This window comes from Rhinopithecus roxellana, chromosome 12, assembly GCF_007565055.1.
Source record: "Rhinopithecus roxellana isolate Shanxi Qingling chromosome 12, ASM756505v1, whole genome shotgun sequence".
NCBI lineage: Eukaryota > Metazoa > Chordata > Mammalia > Primates > Cercopithecidae > Rhinopithecus > Rhinopithecus roxellana.
In genome coordinates this window covers 116,346,712-116,370,617 of record NC_044560.1, presented here as the reverse complement: position 1 = coordinate 116,370,617, position 23,906 = coordinate 116,346,712, and the positions used below count along the sequence as shown (strand labels likewise).

Genomic DNA, 23,906 nt, shown 5'->3' with positions numbered 1-23,906 from the left:
TTCTCCTGCCTCAGCCTCCCAAGTAGCTGAGATTATAGGTGCCCACCACCATGCCCCGCCAATTTTTTTTTTTTTTTTTTTGTATTTTTAGTAGAGACGGGGTTTCACCATGTTGGCCAGGTTGGTCTCAAACTCCTCCCACCTGCATTGACCTCCCAAAGTGCTGGGATTACAGACGTGAGCCACTGCGCCTGGCCACCCTCTTTTCTGACTTTTATCTCCTTTCTGTCTATGCTGGACCAACTTAGTAATGGTCATGTATTGTTTTGTGCGTGTATTTTACTGGTTCGTATGAGGCTTCTTTTACCCTCATTTTATTAAATGGCACCAGCACCTACATAGGTGTTTAAGCCACATATTGAACAATTATCTTCAATTCTTCCCTTTTCTACTGGCAATATTTGTTCTAAGAGTGCATCCGTCTTCCCCTCCTCCATACTTACGTCCTTGTTTTTTCACATTTCTCCATCTCCATTGTAATTATTCCTGATCAAGCCACTTGAATTCTGCCATCGCCTCTGGGGTATTCTCTTCTATAATTTCATCTCTCCAATTCATTCTCCATAGAACAATCATGTTTTGGAACTGTCAATTCAGAGCATGTTTTCTTGGCAAAAAATGTTTGGTGGCTTACTGCCATTGTTCTTAGCATAAATTCCGGTTTCTAACAAAGTCTTCCTCCAAAATCTCTATGTTGTTAATTCTGCCAGCCTTGCCAAACTTTTGTAGTTCTGCTTCACTCAAGCTCAGGATATTCCAGGTAAACCAGCTTCTCTTACTTTTTTTTTTTTAATCACACCTAGGTTTTTTCTGCCTCTGGGTTTTCACACTGGCTGTCCCCTTTTCTTGGAATGTTCTTTATTTTGTTCTTTGCATAACATCACTCGTTCTTACCCTATGATGTGAGCCACTTCCTTTGTACTGTTCTTCACGTTCTGTAATTTTCTTACTTCTTTGCATACCTGTTGATTCTCTATCTTTACCTGAATGACAGGTTCATGGAGAGAGAGATATTAGGCACTGTAGTATCCCAAATACCAGTCCAGTCAGTGTTTGTTGGGTGAATATATCCATCCCCTCCATCTATTTTTGATTTATTCCGGTTGCAATGTGTTTCTGTTTCTACTCTGTCTCCATTTGCAAGGTCCAATTTGGGAGGCAGCCCAAGTTGTATTGATTCATTGTAGAATATTTAGTAGAGACAGGGTTTCACCATGTTGGCCAGGCTGGTCTCAAACTCCTCCCACCTGCCTTGACCTCCCAAAGTGCTGGGATTACAGAGTTGCTAAAGTTGCTGTATTTTCCTTTTACTGTTTTATAGTATCATCCTTTTTCACAGAGGGTGAGGTACACTACTCTGAGACCTGAGATCTTATAAAAGCCAGCCAAAACCATGGCATTTTTGCACCTTCTGCTACCTCCACAAAAAATTATCATGGATGTTCTCATTGTTCTTTTTCCTAGAAGAAATTTGGGGGGATTGACCATATGCAGTGGTACCCAGAAAACCAAAATGAGCTTAAACATTTCAAAAGATGTCAGTAAAGTTATGCCCTTGGAAATAAGTTTGATTTATTTAAGAGCATTGTTCCTTTAATATAAAGACACAATAAGTTTGGCTCACATTGTAAAAGTTTGAAATCTCATTTAGGGTTTGTTATCCAGAATAGAAGATACGCAGGAAACGATTCTGATGCATTTGGTGGATATGGGAAATCATGCCTCCATATCAAGCGTGACAGAACTCTTACTGGAGTTAAATACCATAGATGTGTTAAACCCACCAGCCCTAAATCACAGCTCAATGACCATCAAAAAATTTGTGTAGGAGAGAAACCACATGAATGCAGTGTGTGCGGGAGAGCCTTCTCCAGGAAAGCACAGCTTATTCAACATCAGAGAACTGAAAGAGGAGAGAAACCCCATGGATGTGGTGAATGTGGGAAAACATTCATGAGGAAGATTCAGCTCATTGAGCATCAGAGAACTCACACGGGAGAGAAGCCCCATGAATGTGGTGAATGTGGAAAAGCCTTCTCCAGAAAGTCACAGCTCCTGGTCCATCAGAGAACCCATACAGGAGAGAAACCCTACAGATGCAGCGAATGCGGGAAAGCCTTCAGCCGGAAGTGCCGGCTCAATAGACATCAGCGATCCCATACAGGAGAGAAACTCTATGGGTGCAGTGTGTGTGGGAAAGCCTTTTCTCAGAAGGCATACCTCATTGCACACCAGAGACTTCACACAGGAGAGAAGCCTTACAAATGCAGTGATTGTGGAAGAACCTTCTATTTTAAGTCAGACCTGACCAGACATCAGAGAATTCATACAGGAGAGAAACCTTATGAATGTCGTGAGTGTGAAAAAGCCTTTAGAAGCAAGTCAAAGCTCATTCAGCATCAGCGTACTCACACTGGGGAGAGACCGTATTCATGCAGCGAATGTGGCAAAGCCTTTGCCCACATGTCAGTCGTCATTAAACATAAGAAAACTCACATAAGAGAGAAAGCCATACATTCACCGAAGGTGGAGAAACCTTCTTCAAGGAGTCATACCTCCTCATACATGAGTGAACACATGCAAGAACAAAAGACTGTACCTATAGAAATGCCTGCCTCAGGAACCCCGCCATTGTTAAACAAGAGTGAGCGCCTAGCGGGTAGAAATGTAGTGATTGTAGAACAACCTTTTCCAAGAAATCAAGCCTTTGTAGTTAATCAGGAATTTGAACAGGGAATAAACCTCACAAATGAAGTGAATGTAGCCCCATCAGTAATAAACTATATCTTGTATGTTACAGATATTATATAAGAATAAATCTTCTGATACCAAAAAGGTGGGAAAATCTTTAGTAGGAATCCTGCAGCCACTATATGCCGGAGAGCTCATTTAGGGCTGAAACACTGGAGGCAGTGGTCGTGGAGGACATTTCTGTGAGAAGGCAAACCTGTCAAATGCCACTGAAATCATGTTGGGCAGAAATGCATCTGTTATGAGGAAGCCTTTACCTGGATATGATATCTCAGTTGGTATCAAAAGAATTCTTACAGGAATATTTATGAAAGATTGTGATGGTGCTTTTAACACTAAATTGTGCCTTGTGTGCCAAAGAAACGACAACTGTAGAGGCAATGGATATGGAAAACATTTTTAGTAAAATATGGGAGAATTTATAGAAAAGAGAAACTCTTGGCCGGGCGCGGTGGCTCAAGCCTGTAATCCCAGCACTTTGGGAGGCCGAGACGGGCGGATCACGAGGTCAGGAGATCGAGACCATCCTGGCTAACACGGTGAAACCCCGTCTCTACTAAAAATACAAAAAATTAGCAGGGCGAGGTGGCGGGCGCCTGTGGTCCCAGCTACTTGGGAGGCTGAGGCAGGAGAATGGCGTGAACCCGGGAGGCGGAGCTTGCAGTGAGCTGAGATCCGGCCACTGCACTCCAGCCTGGGCGACAGAGCAAGACTCCGTCTCAAAAAAAAAACAAAAAAAAAAAAAACAAGAAAAGAGAAACTCTTGAAAGTAAGACATGATGGAAACTCACCAAACTCCTGTATCACACTTTTATGTCTTGAGAGTCTTGGAGGGACATGTTTAATAAATGAAATCTTGAACCTCAGGAATGGTATTATGTAATGAAAACCTATGAATATAACAAATATGGAAGTAAAATTATGTTAGTTTCTTATGAGTGCTGCACCCAACTAATACAGATTTAATGACTTAGAACAGCACAAAATCATTATCTTAGAGTTCTGGAAGTCTGAAGTCCAAATGCATCTCACGGGGCTACATCAAGCTGTAGACAGGGCTGCTTTTCTTTTTGGAGGCTCTAGGGGAGCATCTTTCCTTGCCCTTCCAGCTCCTAGAAGTTGCCCAGATTCTGTGGTTTGGGGCTTCTTTTGAAACCAGCAATGGCCAATCAGTCTGACATCACTCAAACACTTGAGTGTTCTGTCTCCCTCTTCCATGTTTGAGGACCCTTGTGATTACACTGGGAAAACCCAGATAAGCCAGGATAATCTCCCTATCTGATTATGATCCAAGTATGTTAACATTTTACTCTGTAATCACAGAATCGTATGCTATGATTGTTATATGTGAACATTATAGATGCTCTTGAAATGTTAAAATCGCATCAGCACTGGAAAATAACTCCTAAATTTCCAGAAAAAACATGAGATTTATGATGCTTGAAATGTTGCTAAACATAAATTTGTATCTATTCCAAAATTACATAAATTAACATACCCGGCTGAAGGGGTGGCCTGCCCCTCCACACCTGTGGGTGCTTCTCGTTAGGTGGAACGAGAGACTTGAGAAAAAGAATAATACACAGAGACAAAGTATAGAGAAAGAAAGATGGGGCCTAGGGGACCGGTGCTGTGCTTACAGAGGACCCACACCAGCACGGGTCTCTGAGTTCCCTCAGTATTTATTGCTCAAAAGATAAGGGAGTAAATCAGCAGTAAGACATACAGATACACGGAGATGTTCCATTTCCCAGGGACGGGCAGGAGACAGATGTTTTTCTTTTACTGAGATTTAAGAGAATGGTGATGGCCTTTAACCACAAGCAGCCTTTAGGCATTTGTTTAACAAAGCACATTCCTTACAGCCCAAAATCCTTTAAACCTTAAATCACCACAGCGATGTCTCTAGCAAGGACAAGGTTGGGGGTAGAGTCACAGATTAACAGCATCTCAAATACAGAGCCAAATGGAGTCTCTTAAATTTACTTCTTTCTATATAAAGACAGTAACAGGCTGACCTCTCTTTTCCCCACACCCGGCCAGGCACAGTGGCTCACACCTGTAATCTCAGCACTTTGGGAGGCCAAGACAGGATGATCACTTGAGCCCAGGAATTTGAGACCACCCTGGGCAGCATAGTGAGACTCTATCTCTACAAAAAAATACAAATAAATAATAGCTGGACATGGTGGTGTGTGCCCATAGTTCCAGCTACTTGGGAGGCTGAGGCAAGAGGATTGCTTGAGCCCAGGAGTTCTAGGCTGCAGTGAGCTATGATCGTGCCACTGCACTCCAGCCTGAGTGACAAGACTGTGTTTCTAAAAAAAGGTTGGGGGGGGGTGGAACTAACATGCCTTGTTATGAGTATGGAATGCATATGACATAATGCACCAGGATATTGACTAATCTTTTTCATAGCCAACTCCAACAGTCCCTTTTTCTTTTACAGTAAATGCCTAATGTATATAATCTCCTGCCTTAAATGTCTAAAAAAGATACACAAAATGTATGAATGAACTTCATCAGACATTGAAAAGCAAAGGGCTCAGGATGGCTTTCCATGAGGGAAAGGAAACAATGAAATGAGCCTTATGATTGCCCCAACTTAGTGCCTGGAGAAAGTTTCCAGTCTGCAGCAATGAGAGGAGAAAGCCAAGCAGATCCCAGCCATCTTTCTGAATTGAGACAGATTTTAGGGTTTGAGGAATTCAAGGTGACCCAAATTCATGAGTTGGATTACTGGAGAAGAGCTGCACTCAGGAATTGAGAGTCCTATTGAGTTTCCCCCACAAGCCTTTGAGTCGTAATCAGCACATGTATGTGAGGAAAACCCCCCTAGGCTGGAGGAAGAACAGGAAGAAATGAACATGCAGAAAAATCCTTGGATCATACACAAGGTTGGGAGTAATTGGCATTTCCACCAGCTGGAATGGAAACGCCTCCTAACATTTGGAGAATCACATTGGACTTTAAGTAAGAAGTATTGCCTCTGTGGGTGGCTCAGATTTGCTCTACAGTAAAGGCTGACTGGAACCCTCCTTAGAAAGCATACATGCAATCCCCGAAAAGGCCAAACTTTCCAAGTAATTTAGCAGTTTTCCAGACAGAGACTAATAAAGAAATAGAAAGCAGTCTATCAGTCAGTAATTGGCCATGTCTGGCATTCAATCAAAACTTACCCAGGTGTGCAAAGAAGCAGGAAAATATAACCCCATAACATGAAGAAAAGTCAGTAGAGACCTAGAAGTGACACACTAATAGCAGAAAAGGATGTTGGAAACAGCTGCTATAAATGTCGCATATGAATCAAGTGGATTATAAAAATTATAATTTGCTGATGGGTTCCCCCTACCTGAACAAGAGGCAGATGAAGCTCCGTGTAGGCACAGGAGCCAATGCCCCAGGATGTTCATCCTCCCAGGGTGGCACCAGAAGGAAGCAGTTGCCAGCAGTCGAAACCTGGTTCCCTGGGAGGCAGAAGCAAGCTCAGCTGAATTTGTGGAGCATAGTCTACCCAGTGTTTAGCCCCTCTTTGCCTTTTCTGGGAACCGAGGCTTCTGAGCAGGGCTGCTGAGCTTCCTAGGAAGTGTAGTTTGGCCATGGGCAGTGCCTGAGACACTTGTGCTGGGCTGTTGAGGTTTCTGGGAAGTATAGTTAGGAGGCCTAACAACTGTTATTCTAGGTAGCGGCTGGTGTGTCCTGACTGTTTAGCGCTTGTAGGGGTTTCTGGCATACATCTGCCTTTGGCCATTTTTCTCCACGTGAGTGAATTCTATCTGGGTTTCAAGGCAGTTGAAGAGGGTAACAGAACCTTAGCCAGTGCTTGCTGGGGCAGCATTATGAGGGAATTGACCTTGGGCATATTAATTCTGAGCTCATCTGACAGTTCTGCTTTGGCCGGGACAGACTTTGGTGGGTCAGACCCAGTCAGTTCTTGGTAAGTCTGCCCTGAAGCAGCCCTACAGAATCCCATTGTTGTGTGGGACATGTTTGCCCTTGTTCTTCCTGCCATCATGGGCCAGATGGATCCCATGTTGGAGGCTGGGGAGGGCACTCAGGGCATGGGTCTTACTTAACCTTACTCTGCTGACTTTCTCCTTTTACATGCCAGATGAAGCTTTTTTAGGTGTGTAGGTGTCTGTGTGTCCTATGGGGTGTCTAGAACTGGCCTATTAACAACTGCATCATTGTTAACAGAAAGCTTCTAGAACAGTGTCTACAGTGCAGTGCTTTGAGGACTAAACAACTTTTAAATAGAACTTTTGTTACAAGTGGGAAGATTTATGTATAAAGAAATTTGACATACTTAGAAACTTACAACTCCTGGTGCACAGACTTACAGATTCCATCCACTTTGTCTTGATTCCCAGTTTAGAACTTGGGTCTGTAGATTCTAGAACCTGTCAGACCTCAGAGTAGAAGTTCAGTGTCAGCTCTCCCACCAGAACTTGCATGACTGTGATCCCATGCAAGGGAGAAGACAGTCCAGGTTCTCATTGCCTTGCTCTGTATCTGTATTTAGGGGTGGGGGTAGAGAACTGGAAATTCCTCATTGGTGCTGATTAGTCTGCCCTCTGAAGACTTTTTTCCAACTCTAGCTTTGTTTTTTTTGTTTGTGTTTGTTTTTGTTTTTCGTTTTTTTGAGACGGAGTTTTGCTCTTTTGTCCAGGCTGGAGTGCAGTGGCGTGATCGTGGCTCACTGCAACCTCCGCCTTCCAGTTTCGAGTGATTCTCCTGCCTCAGTCTCCTGAGTAGCTGGGATTACAGGTGCCCACCACCACACCTGACTGATTTTTTTTTTTTTTGTATTTTAATAGAGACAGGGTTTCACCATGTTGGCCAGTCTGGTCTCGAACTCCTGACCTTGTGATCTGCCCACCTCGGCCTCCCATAGTGCTGGGATTACAGGTGTGAGCCACCACACCAGGCCAGCTTTGTATTTTTAAAAAGTTGTCCTTCATTAAGGGAGGGAAATTGAGTAATTGTCACAATTCTAAAAGCTGGGTCTCTCTCTGAAATGTCTGCTTTACTCTTGATAAGAGACCTTTTGTCAGATGTTCAGAATCAGAAAAGACAACAGCTAGATCATACCTTAGAAATGATATCCTTTTCCTAAGAGCTGAAGAAAACCATAAAAGCCCTGGTGAGGTTTTGTTTCTTACTTTTGCCTTTCTTTCCAATGGCTTTGCAAGGCTTCAGACAAATAGCTATTAAATGGAAATACATTTCTAATTTAAACATTTCAGAAACCATCAAATCAAGGTTCAGGCAAAAATAGAACGAGGAAATGTAGCTTCATGCAGAGTGCCTTAAGTTTGAATACAGGTGAATAAATATGTAAGAATGTATGCTGTACTTAAGTTTCTGGTTTTGTTTGTTTTGTTTTTTTGAGACAGAGTCTTACTCTGTCGCTCAGGTTGGAGTTCAGTGGCACGGTCTTGGCTCACTGCAACCTCTGCCTCTTGGGTTTGAGTGATTATCTTGCCCCAGCCTCCTGAGTAGCTGGGATTAAGGTGTGCCACCATGCCTGGCTAACTTTTGTATTTTTAGTAGAGATGGGATTTCACCATGTTGGCCAGGTTGGTCTCAAACTCAACCTGAAGTGATTTGCCCACCTCAGCCTCCCAAAGTGCTGGAATTGTAGGCATGAGCCACCACAACTGGTCTGTTTCTGATATTTCTGGTGTCAATAATGTATTAATTTTCTGTTGATGCCAAAACAGATTCTTACAAACATTTAGCAGCTTGAAACAACACAAATTTGTTATCTCCCAGTTCTTTAGGTCAGAAGTCTGGATTGGCTGGACTGGTTTCTTTGATCTGGATTTCAAAGACTGAAGTCAAGGTGTGGGCCAAGAGGGCTCTTACTGGAAGACTCTCGGAAGAATCCATTTTCAAGCTTATTCAGGGTGTTGGCAGACTAATTCTGAAATTTGTTCCTTTGCTGGCTGTCAGCTGGGAGTTGTTCTCTTATTTATTTATTTTACTTTTTTTTTTTTTTTACTTGAATTTTTTTTGAGACAGGATCTTGCTCTGTCACCCAGGTTGGAGTGCAATGGTGCAATCTCGGCTCACTGCAACCTCTGCCATAGTAGATGTTGAATCTGCCAAGCTGGAAGTGTGTCAGTTCCAGAAACATTTCTGTGCTGTTCATAGACACTTCCCATCAAGCCCAATTATAAGTGTTCAAGTCTGTCATTTCCCATAAACAGGCTCTCAAGCTACCAAACCAGATATCTTTAATTTTTTTTTTTTTTTTCTTTTTTTTTTGAGATACAGTCTTGCTCTGTCACCAGGCTGGAGTGCAGTGGCAGAGGCAGTCTCTGCCTCCTGGGTTCAAGCAATTCTCCTGCGTCAGCTTCCTGAGTAGCTGGGATTACAGGCGTGTGCCACCACACCCAGCCAGTGATATTTAATTTCAAACATGGAGAAGAGTCATGGAGAATAGAGGGTAAAATGCAAAGTCAGTGCATTTCAGGTGAGTGAGAACCAACAAGATGAGAGACCTGGAAAGTAAAGTAACTGGTCATGAGGGGTGGACCCCTTCCAAATGTGTTTAACAGGGCTAAGACTTGGAAGGTGACTACAGATACCTAGATCGTTGACGAGGCTCTCTTGGTTGGCGTTTCAAAGAAAATGTGCCTTTTTTTCTCTTTATATTGACTCAGATTCTCACAATTGACACATCATCACAGCACTACCTTTTTTCCTGGGGTAAGGGTATTTGGCCTGAGTTTTGTATTTCCTACAGACCTCAGTGAGTCATATGAGAATGTATCAAAGCAACCTAGAAGGTGGGAATGCTCACCACAGTGGTGTTCCTGTAAATATGGTGTTAGAAATCTTTGGGAAGGCTGGGCATGGTGGCTCACACGTGTAATCCCAGCACTTTGGGAGACCCAGGTGGGTGGATCACCTGAGGTCAGAAGTTCAAGACCAGCCTGGCCAACATGGTGAAACCCTGTCTCTACTAAAAATACAAAAATTAGCTGGGCATGGTGGTGAGCACCCTGTAATCCCAGCTACTCCAGAGACTGAGGCTGGAGAATTGCTTGAACCTGGGAGGCGAAGGTTGCAGTGAGCCAAGATTGCGCCATTGCACTCCAGCCTGGGTGACAAGAGCGAAAGTCCGTCTCAAAAAAAGAAAAGGAAAAAAAAGAAGAAATCTGTGGGAAAGTTCATTGACTGTTGCATGTAGAATTAAAGAAGAATGAATCAGTGAAGCAGGATGACTGCACTTACCTTTATGTGAAGAGCTAAGAAGACTTCATTCTATCTTGCTTCCGACAGATGTTGGTTCCTAAGACTTAAGTTGGCCTCTTTTCTTGGTACTCATTGTTTGAACCTGATGGATGGACTTTTTCCATTCTCTGGGCATCTCCTTCTCCTAAAGCCTTCAGAGTCAGACAGCATAAGGGTGGTTCATCGTTGGTAATTTCCTTTCTTTGTTCCCAGTGTGATCTCTTCGAATTCATGGACTTAACAATACTATTTATATGCTGATGACTCACAGATTTCTCTCTACAGGCTGGATATTTTCTTATCCTCCTACATTTGCCTGGGAATTTCTTGGAGATCTAATAGCTAACTCAAACTTCAAGTCATCCTTGCTTCACCATTTCACTCATCCCACAAATGCAGTCCATTTAGCAAGTTTAGTCTTCTCCTTATATCCCAAGGTCCTCTACTCCTTTCTCTAACAGTTATTTTCACTCAAGCTTCGATGTCCATTATCTCTTACCAAAATTATGATAGTTTTCTCTAATAGACTCTCAGTCCTTTACTCTTGTTTCTATTCTCCACATAATACCCTTAAGGAATTTATTTTACTATTTTTATTTATAAAAATGAATATGGGAGTTAGGGGCAGGAGTCAATGTTTCTAGCCCCTCACCTCCAAAATCCCTAAACATTAAGATAAACATCAGAAACATCTTGATTCTTAAAGACTTCAGGTTTCGACAAAAGTGTGGAAGGTAATTAAAGCTTCATAAAAGAAGGTAAATCTTAGTTGGAAGATGGAAATATCTAAATTATGGTCTAAAAATGCTATATGATATAGCAAATTTATACTCATTCACAGGGCACAAGCCTAAAAATATTTATGCTGTAATATTTAAGACATGGTCAGTGTTAGTTACTGAAAAACATACACACAGGATGTTGCTTTTAAATTGGAAATCAGGACATGTCATCCTGCTCCCACTATCATTGGAAATGGCATCCTGTTACTGTTAGCACAAGATCCAAATTCTTTTCAGGATCCTCCTACAAAGGAGCATTCCATGATTTCTGCCTAGATGTTTTTGTTTATTTATTAATGAAAAATGTTTTGGTATAACATACATATAATGTAATTCTACAGCTAGGTAACTTTCTAGTCAGCACACTGTGCAACCAGCACCTAGATCAAGAATCAGGAGTTCTGTGCAGAATGGCATTGGGTGAATCTTACACTGTTTATCTGCTTTACATTCAGGCCATTATACTTACTGTCCCTACGTATGTTTTTTAGGAATATCTTTTTTTTTTTTTTTTTTTTTTTTTTGAGAAGGAGTCTCGCTCTGTCACCCAGGCTGGAGTGCAGTGGCCAGATCTCAGCTCACTGCAAACTCCGCCTCCCGGGTTTACGCCATTCTCCTGCCTCAGCCTCCCGAGTAGCTGGAACTACAGGCGCCCGCCACCTCGCCCGGCTAGTTTTTTGTATTTTTTTAGTAGAGACGGGGTTTCACCGTGTTAGCCAGGATGGTCTCGATCTCCTGACCTCGTGATCCGCCCGCCTCGGCCTCCCAAAGTGCTGGGATTACAGGCTTGAGCCACCGCGCCCGGCCGAGGAATATCTTTATTTATTTTTTCTTTTCTGCTTTTGAAAATGCTTATCTCCAAATGGTCTAGACTTAATGAGAAGTTCCAAAATAATATACAAATTTCTTGCACATTCTTTTTGCAAGTTTCCCAAAATATAATATTTTACCAATTTGCTTTATCTATACACACACACCACACACAGGTACATTTTTTCTGAACTCTTTATTACTCGTGTGTATTTCATAGAAAGGGCATTCTTTTGTATAATCAGAATACTGTGATCAAAATAAAAATATTGACATTGATACAGTATTATTATCTAAAATACAGAGCTTACTCAAATTTAACCATCTTACTAATATTTTTTATAGTAAATGGGAAAAGAAGCCCTTTTCTGGACCTCTTCTTGTTATCTCACTTACTCTGTTGTGCATACACTAGCTTTCATAACATCCAGAAGTCAGAGCTTGCTAATTATAACCCATTCTTTTGGAAAGAAATCATATGGATGCAATGAATGTGCAGTGAATACTTGTAAACTACTCATGACCATACCTGAGAGAACTCATGCGGGAAAGAAATCCCAGGAATATCATGATTTTAGGAGAGCCCTTCCCAGTGAGTTAAAGCTCATTGCTCATCAGCAAACTCAAACAGGAGTGAGACCCTACTGATGTAATCAATGTCATAAAGCCTTCATTGCAGATTCAGGGCTTGTGTGTCATCAGAAAACTCATCATAGAGAAGGGAAAGTCTGTACGTGCAGTAAATGTGGAGAAGTTTTCCCTTGGAAGTCTAAACTCATTTTACATCAAATAAATCATTCAGGAGAGAGACCATTCATTTGCAAAGTATGTGATAAAGGCTTCGTGGTTAGGACACATATCACTGTACATCAGAGAGCTCACACAGGAGAGAAACCATATGCTTGCTCAGATTGTGAGAAAGCCATCTCAAAAAAGGCTTTACTCATGATTCATCAGTGAATTCACACAGGAGAGATACCCTATTAATGCGTTCAATGTCAAACAGCTTTGAAGACCAGATCTGAGCTCAATTATCATCAGAAAGTTTTTCATAGAAAAGGAAAATTCTAGGGATGCAGTAAATGTGGGAAAGCTTTTCCTTGGAAGTCAAACCTCATTTTGCATCTCAGAACACATTCAGGAGAGAGACATTTCAGGTGCAAAGTCTGTCATAAAGCCTTCATTGTTAGAACACAGCTAACTATACATCAGAGAACTCACACAGGACAGAAACCATATGCTTGCTTGGATTATGAGAAAGCCTTCTCGAAAAAGGCTCAGCTTATGAAGCATCAGTGAATTCACACAGGAGAAAGACCCTATAGATGCAGTGAATGTCAAGAAGCTGTCATCTGGAAGTTGGATCTCAACAATCATAAGAAAACTCATCATGCAGTAAGGAAATCCCATGAATGCAGTGAATGTGGGAAGGTTTTATCCTCCCAAAAAAAACTTTGTTATACATTGGAGAACCCATACAGGTGAGAAACCAATGCAATGTATGTGATAAAGCCTTCACATTAAAGGGAAATATCATTGTATATCAGAGAACTCATACAGGAAATAAATAATATGAATGCTGAGACTGTGATAGGGCCTTCTCCAGTAAAGTATATGTCATGAGTCATCAGCCAGTTCACACAGGAGAGAGACCCTATCAATGCAATGAAGGTCAACAAGCTTTCACCCAAAAGACAGGTCTCACTAAGGATTGTAAAACTTGCCATGCAAGAATGAAATCTTATGGATGCAGCGAATATGGGAAGGTTTTGTCCTATAAGTTAACTCTCATTATATAACAGAGAACCTATACAGGTGAGAAACTCTTCATATATAGTGTGTGTGATAAAGCTATCATGGTTGAATCCTGTCTCACTGTACATCAGAGAATTCATACAGGAGAGAAACCATATAAATGCTGTGATTGTAAGAAAGCATTCGCTATTTTGTGAACTCTCATTGGTCACCAGAGAACTCACACAGGAAAGAGGCCCTGTAGATGCAGTAATGTCAAAAAGCTTCACTCAGAAATCGGCTCTTATTAATCATCAGAAGACCCAGCATAAAGGAAGAAAGTCTTTCATGCAGTGACTTGGAATATGAGAAAGCGTTTTTGATTAGTCACATCAGCTCAGACATAATAGAAGTTCCATGAATACTATGATTATAATGGGCCCTTCTGGAACTCCTGTGGGAGAGAAATCTTATAGATGCAATGAATATTTTAAGCCTTCTTTTTTGAAGATATCCCTCATTTACCATAGGGATCTCACCAAGAAGAATGATTGGCCAGGCGCAGTGGCTCATGCCTGTAATCTCAGCACTTTGGGAGGCAGGCAGATCACTTGAGGTTGGGAGTTCGAGACCAGCCTGGCCAACATGATGAAGCCCTGTCCCCACTAAAAATACAAAAAAAAAAAAAAAAAAAAAAATTAGCCAGGTGTGGTGGTGCACGCCTGTAATCCTAACTACTCAGGAGGCTGAGGCAGGAGAATCTCTTGAAACTAGGAGGTGGAGGTTGCAGTGAGCTGAGATTGCACCAGTGCACTCCAGCCTGGGTGACAGAGTGAGACTCTGTCTAAAAAAAAAAAAAAAAGGGGCGGGGGAGAGAGACAGTCATAATGAGTGCAGTTACTGTCAAAGGAGCTTATTAGAAAATGAGAGGCTCTGCATTTAGTAGGCAGCACCTGTGGATGTAATGAAAATGATAAGTCATTCTCAAATTATATTTGTTACACATTAGGGTATTCATTCAGGAGAAGGACCTACAGATCGAGTGAATGCAGGAAAGCTAAGAAGAATCACACCTCATTGCAGGTAAAAATTCAAATCTCATGAACGTTTTTACAATGAGAACTTTCTCCAGAAAGTCAAAACTCTTTGAATATCTTGTTTAAGAGAGAAATCTCATAGATACAGTGAATGTGATTGTGATAAAGTCTTCCCAGTTAATGTTTATCTTCCTTAGTGTAGCAAACTCATACAAGAGGAAACCCCCATTAATGCAGTAAATGTAGTAAAACCTTCATGTAGATACCAAAGGTCACTAATTATATCAGCAAACCCATGTAGTAGATAGGTCCTTCTGAAACGGAATGTGGAAAGCTTTTGAAAGTGACATATACATCAGGTACTTAAATCAGAAGGGAAAACGATAGAGTTAAACTTGGCCATTGGCCACAAAACCCATTGCATAGCAGGAAAGAATTGCAGTGATTGTCTAAAATTCTTACTTAAAATTCAGAGCTCCTGAATTTCCCCCTAACTCACTTATCAGAGAGATCCTATTCTCAAAGAAGGCAATAATATATAGGTTCAATGCAGGTATAAAATCCTAATGGAGCCATATCTATTCTGCTTCAGCAGATTCATACATTTACCTAAAAGCTATGGTTATAGTCACAGGAAATAGTTCCTGTGGAGGATTAGATAGCATTAAACATCATAAGTTTTTAAATATAGGAGCAGAATTTGCTCCATACAGAGATTTTATGAACGCAGTGAAAGTGGTAAAAGCATCAGTAATAAGTTATTTTTTTCATGGATTCACTTCTTTACATCCTACCATGTCTTAAATTGTGAAGCATCTTGTGATCTGGAATGTCAAAGTAATTGTCAGGGCTTTTTAAATGTGTGATGGCACTTTAGATTTGAGTAATTATACTTGCCTGTATATATAATTTTACAATGGTTTTGCATTATTATAGAAAGGATTCCAGAAAATATTCTACAAATATTAGACATTTCATTGTCAAATATTCCTTTTGAATATATGAAAAATAAGAATATAATAAGGATTAGTCAAATAGTGACAAAGGATTTTAGGGGTTATGTTGTGGGCTGTACTATGTGACATGGACTTTATATATTTATAAACTTAATATTGTTTATTTGGAATTATATGAAGAAACAATTTTCAGGGTTAAAGAAATTCTCAACATAAGACAAAATGTTGAATAATACAAGGTAGTGCAAATAAAATGTTTTTTTATGAATCAAAATGTCTTGTAATACATAATTTGACTCATTATTAAGGAGTTTAAAGGATTATACCACTTAAGTGTGAATTCCTTATTTTTACTGTCATTTGTAGTATTTTTGCTAACTGTGATGATCCATCACAAGTAAAAGTTTACATTTTTCTAGAGCCTTGTGACTCTGAAACATCCAAAGATTATAAAAGATTTACCTAAAATTTTTATTTTTTTATTTTTTATTTTTTATTTATTTATTTTTTTGAGGCGGAGTCTGGCTCTGTCGCCCGGACTGGAGTGCAGTGGCCGGATCTCAGCTCACTGCAAGCTCTGCCTCCTGGGTTTACGCCATTCTGCTGCCTCAGCCTCCCTAGTAGCTGGGACTATAGGTGCCCGCCACCTCGCCCGGCTAGTTTTTGTATTTTTAGTAGAGACGGGGTTTCACCGTGTTAGCCAGGACGGTCTCGATCTCCTGACCTCGTGATCCGCCCGTCTCGGCCTCCCAAAGTGCTGGGATTACAGGCTTGAGCCACCGCGCCCGGCTACCTAAAATTTTTAAAATCCAGCGACACATAAGAGTGATGGAAGAAAAAAGCATGAGGTTAATATGAGGTGAGTTTATGGCTATATATTTCAAGTTTGTGTCACACAGAAACTTTTGATTTGTTATGATAATATGCCATTGCTTTGGTGGTTCCTCAAAAACTTAAATCCAGAATTACCATATGACCCAGGAATTCCATTCCTAAGTAAAATACCCATGAGAATTGAAAACAGGTACTCAACCAAATATTTGTCCATGAATGTTTATAGCACTGTTCACAATAGCCAAAATAGCATTTGGTTGAAAAACTCAAATGCTTGTCGAAGGATGAATAAATAAAATGTGCTACATGCCTGTACACATGAATACATAAATGAATATTCAGCTGTACAAATGAATGAAGTACTGATGACATGTTGCATGAATGAGCCCCAAAAACATTATACTAAGTGAAAGAAGCCAAATGCAAATTCCACATTTTATACTTTCATTTATATCAAATCCTCTGAATAGGTAAATCCATAGAGAAATAAAGCAAATTAGTGGTTACTGGGCACTAGAGGGGAAGGGAGAATGGAAACCATCTGTGTAGTATATAGTATGTATGGGGTTTTCTTTTAGAATGATGAAAATGTTTTTGAACTAGTTAGAGATGGTGGTTGCATAATATTGTAAATGTACTAAACTTCACTGAATTGTACACTCTGAAATTGTTAATATTTGAATTTTTATATGAAGAAAACTATATTTAAAAAGAAAAATATTGCATGAACTCTGGCACTTCAAATGACCTTTTTTTTTTTTTAACAAAATGAGACTTACTTGACTGAATCGTCTATAAAACTTCTAGTGAGTATTCTAGTTATTAAAAATCAAGGTTTTTATTACCTCCATGTGAAATAACTGACCTATTTTAGTTATCAGTGAAACCTATTGTTTTGCAAGGAATTCTGTAAAAATGTACCAGCAAAGTCTTGCTTATTTTTTTCTCCAGATTTTTGCCCCTTCCCCACTTTGTTTGACAGTTGTCAAGAAACCTTTTCTTCACCATTTTATTATGAAAATCTTCAGACATAAAGATGTTTAAGGAATACTAAAGTAAACACTAATTTGGATTTGACCATTGCAACATTTTTCTGTGTGTGTTTGTGTGTGTCATATATTCTGACAACCTCCTATTCACCCTGGTGGGTGAGGGAGGGATCCCCTACCCTAAATGGTAAGGCATGGCTGAACACAACACCTGACACTGGCTAGTTGAAATTGACAGCAGTTTATTAGTCACAGATACTCACAGCCTGAGAGGGATGGTCATTGCATATAGGTATTGCACTCAGGAATAGAGTGAACAGGCACGGAGATTGTGGGAAGTAGGCTTTATAGTAATGGAGAGGGTGATGTGCCCATGGTTTCCGTGGAAGAATGCAATTGCTTTGTATAATTCCATGGGCTGAATATCGATTGAGGACCACGTTGGGTGCAGCTTGTTCACCTGATTGGGAAGTTGGCTGGCTGGGAGCCTTTCCTGTGCAGTGGAGCCTTTCCTGTGCAGAGCATATCTGGTGAGAGTAAGGGAATTCAGCAATAGGCTTTCAGGGCTCTGTAAAGCTCAGAGACTAAAAGGCCGGACACAGTGGTCTGCACCTGTAATCCCAGCACTTTGGGAGGCCAAAGTTGGAGGATCCCTTGAGCCCCAGAGTTTGAGACCAGCCTGGGCAACACAGCGAGACTCCATCTCTATAAAACATTTAAAAATAATAATTTTAGAAAGATTTAAAAGCAGCACATGAGATAATAGGTTCTTAGAGTTCTGTGTATGTGTGTGTGTGTGTACAGATATATATGTATCTTGTGTGTGTGTGTGTGCAGATATATATGTATCTATGTATTTCTGGTGAGCAGCCTGAAAGCTACAGTCACTTGCCACTTGAGCAGTTTTCAGACAGTCACCCACCTGAGAACTGGTGGATGGATGAGGTTCAAAGACAGAGCTTTGAAGAACATTGGTTTATCCTGTTTTCTGTATTGGTTCACCAACCTACTAATAAAAATCTTTGTTCTTATACATGTAGAGGCCCTTCGGCATATCCCCAATTCTGTCAAGATACAAAATTGTGGTCTATGCGCTTCTAAAAATCCTGAAACGTCTACTACAAAATACACATTTATTCTCTTTTCTTTCTTTCTTTCTTTCTTTCTTTCTTTCTTTCTTTCTTTCTTTCTTTCTTTCTTCTTTCTTTCTTTCTTTCTTTCTTTCTTTCTTTCTTTCTTTCTTTCTTTCTTTCTTTCTTTCTTTCCTTCCTTCCTTCCTTCCTTCCTTTTTTTTTTTTTTTTTGGAGATGGAGTCTCGCTCTGTCGCCAGGCTGGAGTGCAGTGGCATGATCTCGGTTCACTGCAGCCTCCAGCTCCCGAGTTCAAGCAATTCTCCTGCCTCAGCCTCCTGAATAGCTGGGATTACAGGCGTGTGCCACGACACCCAGCTAATTTTTGTATTTTTAGTAGAGATGGGGTTTTGCCATGTTAGCCAGGATGGTCTTGATCTCTTGACCTCATGTTCTGCCTGCCTCGGCCTCCCAAAGTGCTGAGATTACACAAAATACACATTTCTATTGACTTTCCCGGATGTTGTGTTCATGGGACTCATGGTTGGAGCTAGTATCTACATGGTACTCCTCCTACATAGACACCACTGGAGAGTGAGGCATACTCACACCCTCAGCAACTCCTACAGATTCTCCCCTGAGGCAAAAGCCATTCAAATCATGCTGCTTCTAGGAAGTACTTTCATTTTGTTTTACTTCTTCAATTTTGTCCTGCTCATTTATAATGCTGTTCTTTTCCAATCAAGCCTCTGGCTGCAGCATACTACCACCTTTCAGGCAGCATGTTATCCCTCCCTCAGCCCCCTGATCTTGATGCTTTGAGGTCTCTGAGCACCAAGTTTCTGGTCTTAAATGGTGAAAAAAAAATCCAAAATTACTGATGGTCCTGTTCACAACAGTGCCTCTTCTTCAAAGAATCTGGTTATTCACTTAATAAAGCAAGGATGTGTGAAAGGGGCCAGCCTCTCCACACCTGTGGGTGTTTCTCGTCAGGTGGGACGAGAGGCTGAGAAGAGAAGTAAGACACAGAGACAAAGTATAGACAAAGAACAGTGGGCCCAGGGGACTGACGCTCAGCATACGGAGGACCTGCGCCGGCACCAGTCTCTGAGTTCCCTCAGTATTTATTGATCACTATCTTTACTGTCTTGGAGAGGAGAATGTGGCAGAACTATAGGGTAATAGTGGGGAGAGGGTCAGCAGGAAAACATGTGAGCAAAGGTCTCCGTGTCATAAATAAGTTTAAGGAAAGGTGCTGTGCTTTGATGTGCACGTACACAAACATCTCAGTGCATTAAAGAGCAGTATTTGCCGCCAGCATGTCTCAACTCCAGCCCTAAGGCGGTTTTCTCCTAGCTCAGTAAATAGAACACACAATCGGGTTTTACACCAAGACATTCCATTCCCAGGGACGTGCAGGAGACAGATACCTTCCTCTTATCTCAGCTGCAAAGAGGCCTTCCACTTTCACTCATCCTCCTCACACAGACCCTTATCGGGTGTCGGGCTGGGGGATGGTCAGGTCTTTCTCTTCCCACGAGGCCATATCTCAGGCAATCACATGGGGAGAAAGCTTGGACAATACCTGGCTTTCCTAGGCAGAGGTCCCTGTGGCCTTCTGCAGTGTATTGTGTCCGTGGGTACTCGAGATAGAGAATGGCGATGACTTTTACCAAGCATACTGCCTTCAAGCACTTTTTTAATGAAGCACATCCTGCACAGCCCTAAATCCATTAAACCTTGAGTCAACACAGCATATGTCTCTGCAAGCACAGGGTTGGGGCTAGGGTTACAGATTAACAGCATCTCAAGGCAGAAGAATTTCTCCTATTACAGAACAAAATGGAGTTCCTTATGTCTACTTCTTTCTACATAGACACAGTAACAGTCTGAACTGTCTTTCTTTTCCCCACAGATGTGTGGATGTCTAGAATATGACAGACATGCACCTAAGATACGGATAATTAAATGATTTGCATGACATTGACTTAGCGACTAGAGGCTTTACTCAGAAAGCAGGCATATAACCAAATAAACACAAACTGTGTGTTAGCATTATTCTGATGCTCTCTGTATTTTTCCTTTGAGATACTTGATGGAAGCATGGAGGTGAGGTTGGGAACAAATAATCTGGGGATATATTTGAATTTTTAACAGTTCATTAGCACAACTATTAAATTGGTGCAGTATTATGTATTGATAAACAGTAATGGCTTTGTGCATCAACTGTATAACCCATGGTAAACCATTTAATCATTAGAAGAATTAGGGTATTTACTTGTAAAATTAATAAATTTTATCCTAGAGATTACTGTGCAAAAAATAAATTACAGGATAAGGCGTGATGTCCAGAATAGCAGAGGCAAGGCCTCTGTATATCCATTCTTCATTAAATCAACATAAATATCATCACAGTCAATTTTGGAAAATAACCAAAGGCTTACAATATTTTGAACAGCATTTTTTTTTTTTTTATTTTTTAAGAAAAACGTTTTGAACTTCATTAAAAATACTGGGGTATGTGGAATTTTGGCCTACTTCCATATCCCTTTCCCCAGATCTGCATTACCTTGGGAAAACAGCAGCCTCAGAACCACAGTAGCCGTGAAAACCATCAGCCTTGCAACCAGCACCCTTACATCAGAGGAGACAAATAAGCTTGGAAATCCTCAAAAAGCCTCATACTCAGAGCAATGTCATTATGTATCTTATCTTACAGCTCCGTGATGCAGTTCCATTCTTTGTCCTAAGTCATTCTTTCACCTGACTCAAAGCTGACTCGAAAGGAAAAGTACGATACTAGGGCACTGGTAAAAAAAAATATCAGCTTCAATTGTTTAACATGGTAGTAGCCTAAGCCTGCAGTACCGTTAGGGAGCAAACAAGAGGTCTGAAAAATTGTTAAAGGGACATCTGAAGAACAAGTTGTTAATAGGGAGGTCTTGAATACTCTGACATATTCCTGAGGATCTAGAAGGCCCAACACATACACAGGGATGTGTGCATGCCCTTGAGATACCTGAGGGTACCAGTAGTTCACCTCTGGCTGATCTTGAAGCCCTTGAGAAAAAGGAAGAGAAGGCTAAAGTAGACTTATAAACTGCTTGAGCATTGAAGTAGACACACACATACACACACACACACACACACACACACACACACACACAGCGCCCTCAGCAAAGAGTGGAAAACTTACCGGCTCAAAGAAATGAAGGAAATCTTGATTCATCATTAGCTAACCAAGAAGAGACTTCAAGTGACTGCACACTGCAGGGAATACATGAATTACTCCAGGAATGCCACTAAACAAACTGCAGCAACAACAGCAACAATAAACCCTGGGCAGAGAGGGAGTCTGATTTCCAAAGTAACAACTTTATATGATCTAAAATTTCTACATTCAACAAAAATTTGTGACACACAAAAAATCAGAAAAGTATAGTCCATACTCAGGGAATGAGGTTGTCAACTGAAACTACCCCTGAAGAGGCTCATGCGCCAGACTTAATATGCGAAGATTAAAAGTCAGCTATGTTAAATATGTTCAAGGAGCTGAAGCAAACCATGTATAAAGACCTACGAAGTAGCAGCAAAGATAACAGGTCTCAACAACAGATCTGAGCTGGCAGAAGGGAGAATAAGCAAACACGGAGCTGGGTCAATGGAAATCACCAGTCTGTGGAACAGGAAGAAGTGAAACAGAAAAAAAGTGAAAAACATAAAGTGAATGGACCCTCAGAAACATATGGCATACCTTCCAGCATACCAACATATATGTAATGTAAGTCTCAGAGCATGAATAAAGGGAATAAGAAACAGAATATTTGAAGAAATAATGGCCAAACCTTCCCAAATTTGATGAAAATTATTCTGTTCATCTAAGAAGGTCAATACATTTCAAATAGGCTGGCACTATGGCTCTCACCTGTGAACCCAGTACTTTGGGAAGCCGAGATTGGAGGATTGCTTGAGTCCAGGAGTTCAAGAGAAGCATGGGCAACATAGCGAGACCTCATCTTTTAAAAAAAAAAAAAAAATGGCTGGGCATGGTGGCGCATGCCTGTAGTCCCAGCTACTCAGGAGACTGAGGCAGGAGGATTGCCTGAGCTCAGGAGGTCAAGACTACAGTGAGCCATGATCGTGCCACTGCACCCCATCTGGAGTGACAGAGTGAGATCCTGTCTCAAAAAAAAAAAAAAAAAAAAAATCTAAATAGCATAAATTCATTACCTTCTCCACAGGCTTCCATCCTGGTAAACTAAACAGAAACCTGGTCTTTCCCAGATGGGTGCAGAATGGATTATTATCAGATGAGCACTGAGAATATTTATGCCAATGATATATGATAGACAGAACCTCCACTTTATTCTTGGATTTCCTGCTACACAGAAAACAAGCAACCCAAGAATCAATTATGTACAATCTAGTATCAGTCACTGGTAGATTTCTCAAGGTTTTTATTATAAAAATTTTCAGACATATAGAAAAACTTAAAAGAATAGTATAGCAGAGACCCTTACATCACATAGATTCAACAAATGTTAATTTTTGCCATATTTGCTTTATTTTCTACCTATAATCTATCACTCTTCTATCCAATTTGCTTCTTTTGACTGAACTATTTGAAGGTAAATAGCAGACATCATAACCCTTCACCCACAGATGCCTCAACTTGGATCTTACAATAATGTATTGTCTTACAAAGCACAACACCGTCATGATGTCAATCCTTTAAGGGTGTGGTACTTAAGAAAGAAGGGGGCTGGCCGGGCGCGGTGGTTCAAGCCTGTAATCCCAGCACTTTGGGAGGCCGAGACGGGCGGATCACAAGATCAGGAGATCGAGACCATCCTGGCTAACCCAGTGAAACCCCGTCTCTACTAAAAAATACAAAAAACTAGCTGGGCAAGGTGGTGGGCGCCTGTAGTCCGAGCTACTCGGGAGGCTGAGGCAGGAGAATGGCATAAACCCAGGAGGCAGAGTTTGCAGTGAGCTGAGATCCGGCCACTGCACTCCAGCCTGGGCGACAGAGCGAGACTCCGTCTCAAAAAAAAAAAAAAAGGGGGGGCTTACACACTGAAGAAGACTAGCAAGCTGAAAAAGAGATACTTAGTCTCAATGAAAGTTTCAAGCAAGAAAGCAACAGTGAGACTTTCTGAAGCCAAGAAGCCCACAGATCTGGGGATATTATAGAAGGTAGCAACAGAGCCTTCATTATATTTAAAGATCATATGGCCAGGTTCAGAACCAGGCTCTGCTACATAGACTCCCATACAGTTACCTGTTCTGGAAACTGGACAGCCACTATCCTCTAGATTGGTCCAGTTGAGGACTGAAATCCTCTAATGCATCTGTAAAAAGACGAATACAATGCAGATCACCCAAGATCCAGCAGGTAAAAGAGAAAGAGAATAAATGTTAAATCTTAGGATAGTGCCATGTTTACATGAGATAACTGGCTCCTGGCTCACCTTTTACTTGTGGCTGGCCAAAAATTGTCCCTATGGGGAAGTTTGAGATAGTGGGTTCTAAGAAGTATCTGTAATTGCTGAGCAGACCACTGAAGACCCAATGGTGTTGAGTTAGAGAAAGGGAGTAAGGAGTAGGAAGTAAGAAAACTGTGTTTTGGGTCAGGGCCCATCACCCAGCTCATGCCTATAATCCCAGCACTTTGGTGAAGGGGTGGCCTGCCCCTCCACAC

At 41.1% G+C, this 23,906-nt stretch overlaps 1 protein-coding gene across 6 annotated transcripts in view; it reads left to right on the top strand.

Annotated features, from left to right (window-relative positions):
* The window catches only part of ZNF577 (zinc finger protein 577), a 37,588-nt gene extending 14,827 nt beyond the window's left edge, over nt 1–22,761 (top strand). For 5 of the 6 annotated variants that reach the window (XM_030941749.1, XM_030941750.1, XM_030941748.1 and 2 more), the window contains one exon: nt 1,652–3,258. In XM_030941749.1, coding sequence (XP_030797609.1) covers nt 1,652–2,811 — 1,160 coding nt within the window. In that variant the 3' untranslated portion in view covers nt 2,812–3,258. Of the gene's footprint in view, nt 1–1,651; nt 3,259–20,763 lie in introns of those variants that run through there. The other variant, XM_030941751.1, reaches the window with a different exon arrangement.
* The last annotated feature ends 1,145 nt before the right edge of the window (nt 22,762–23,906 follow it).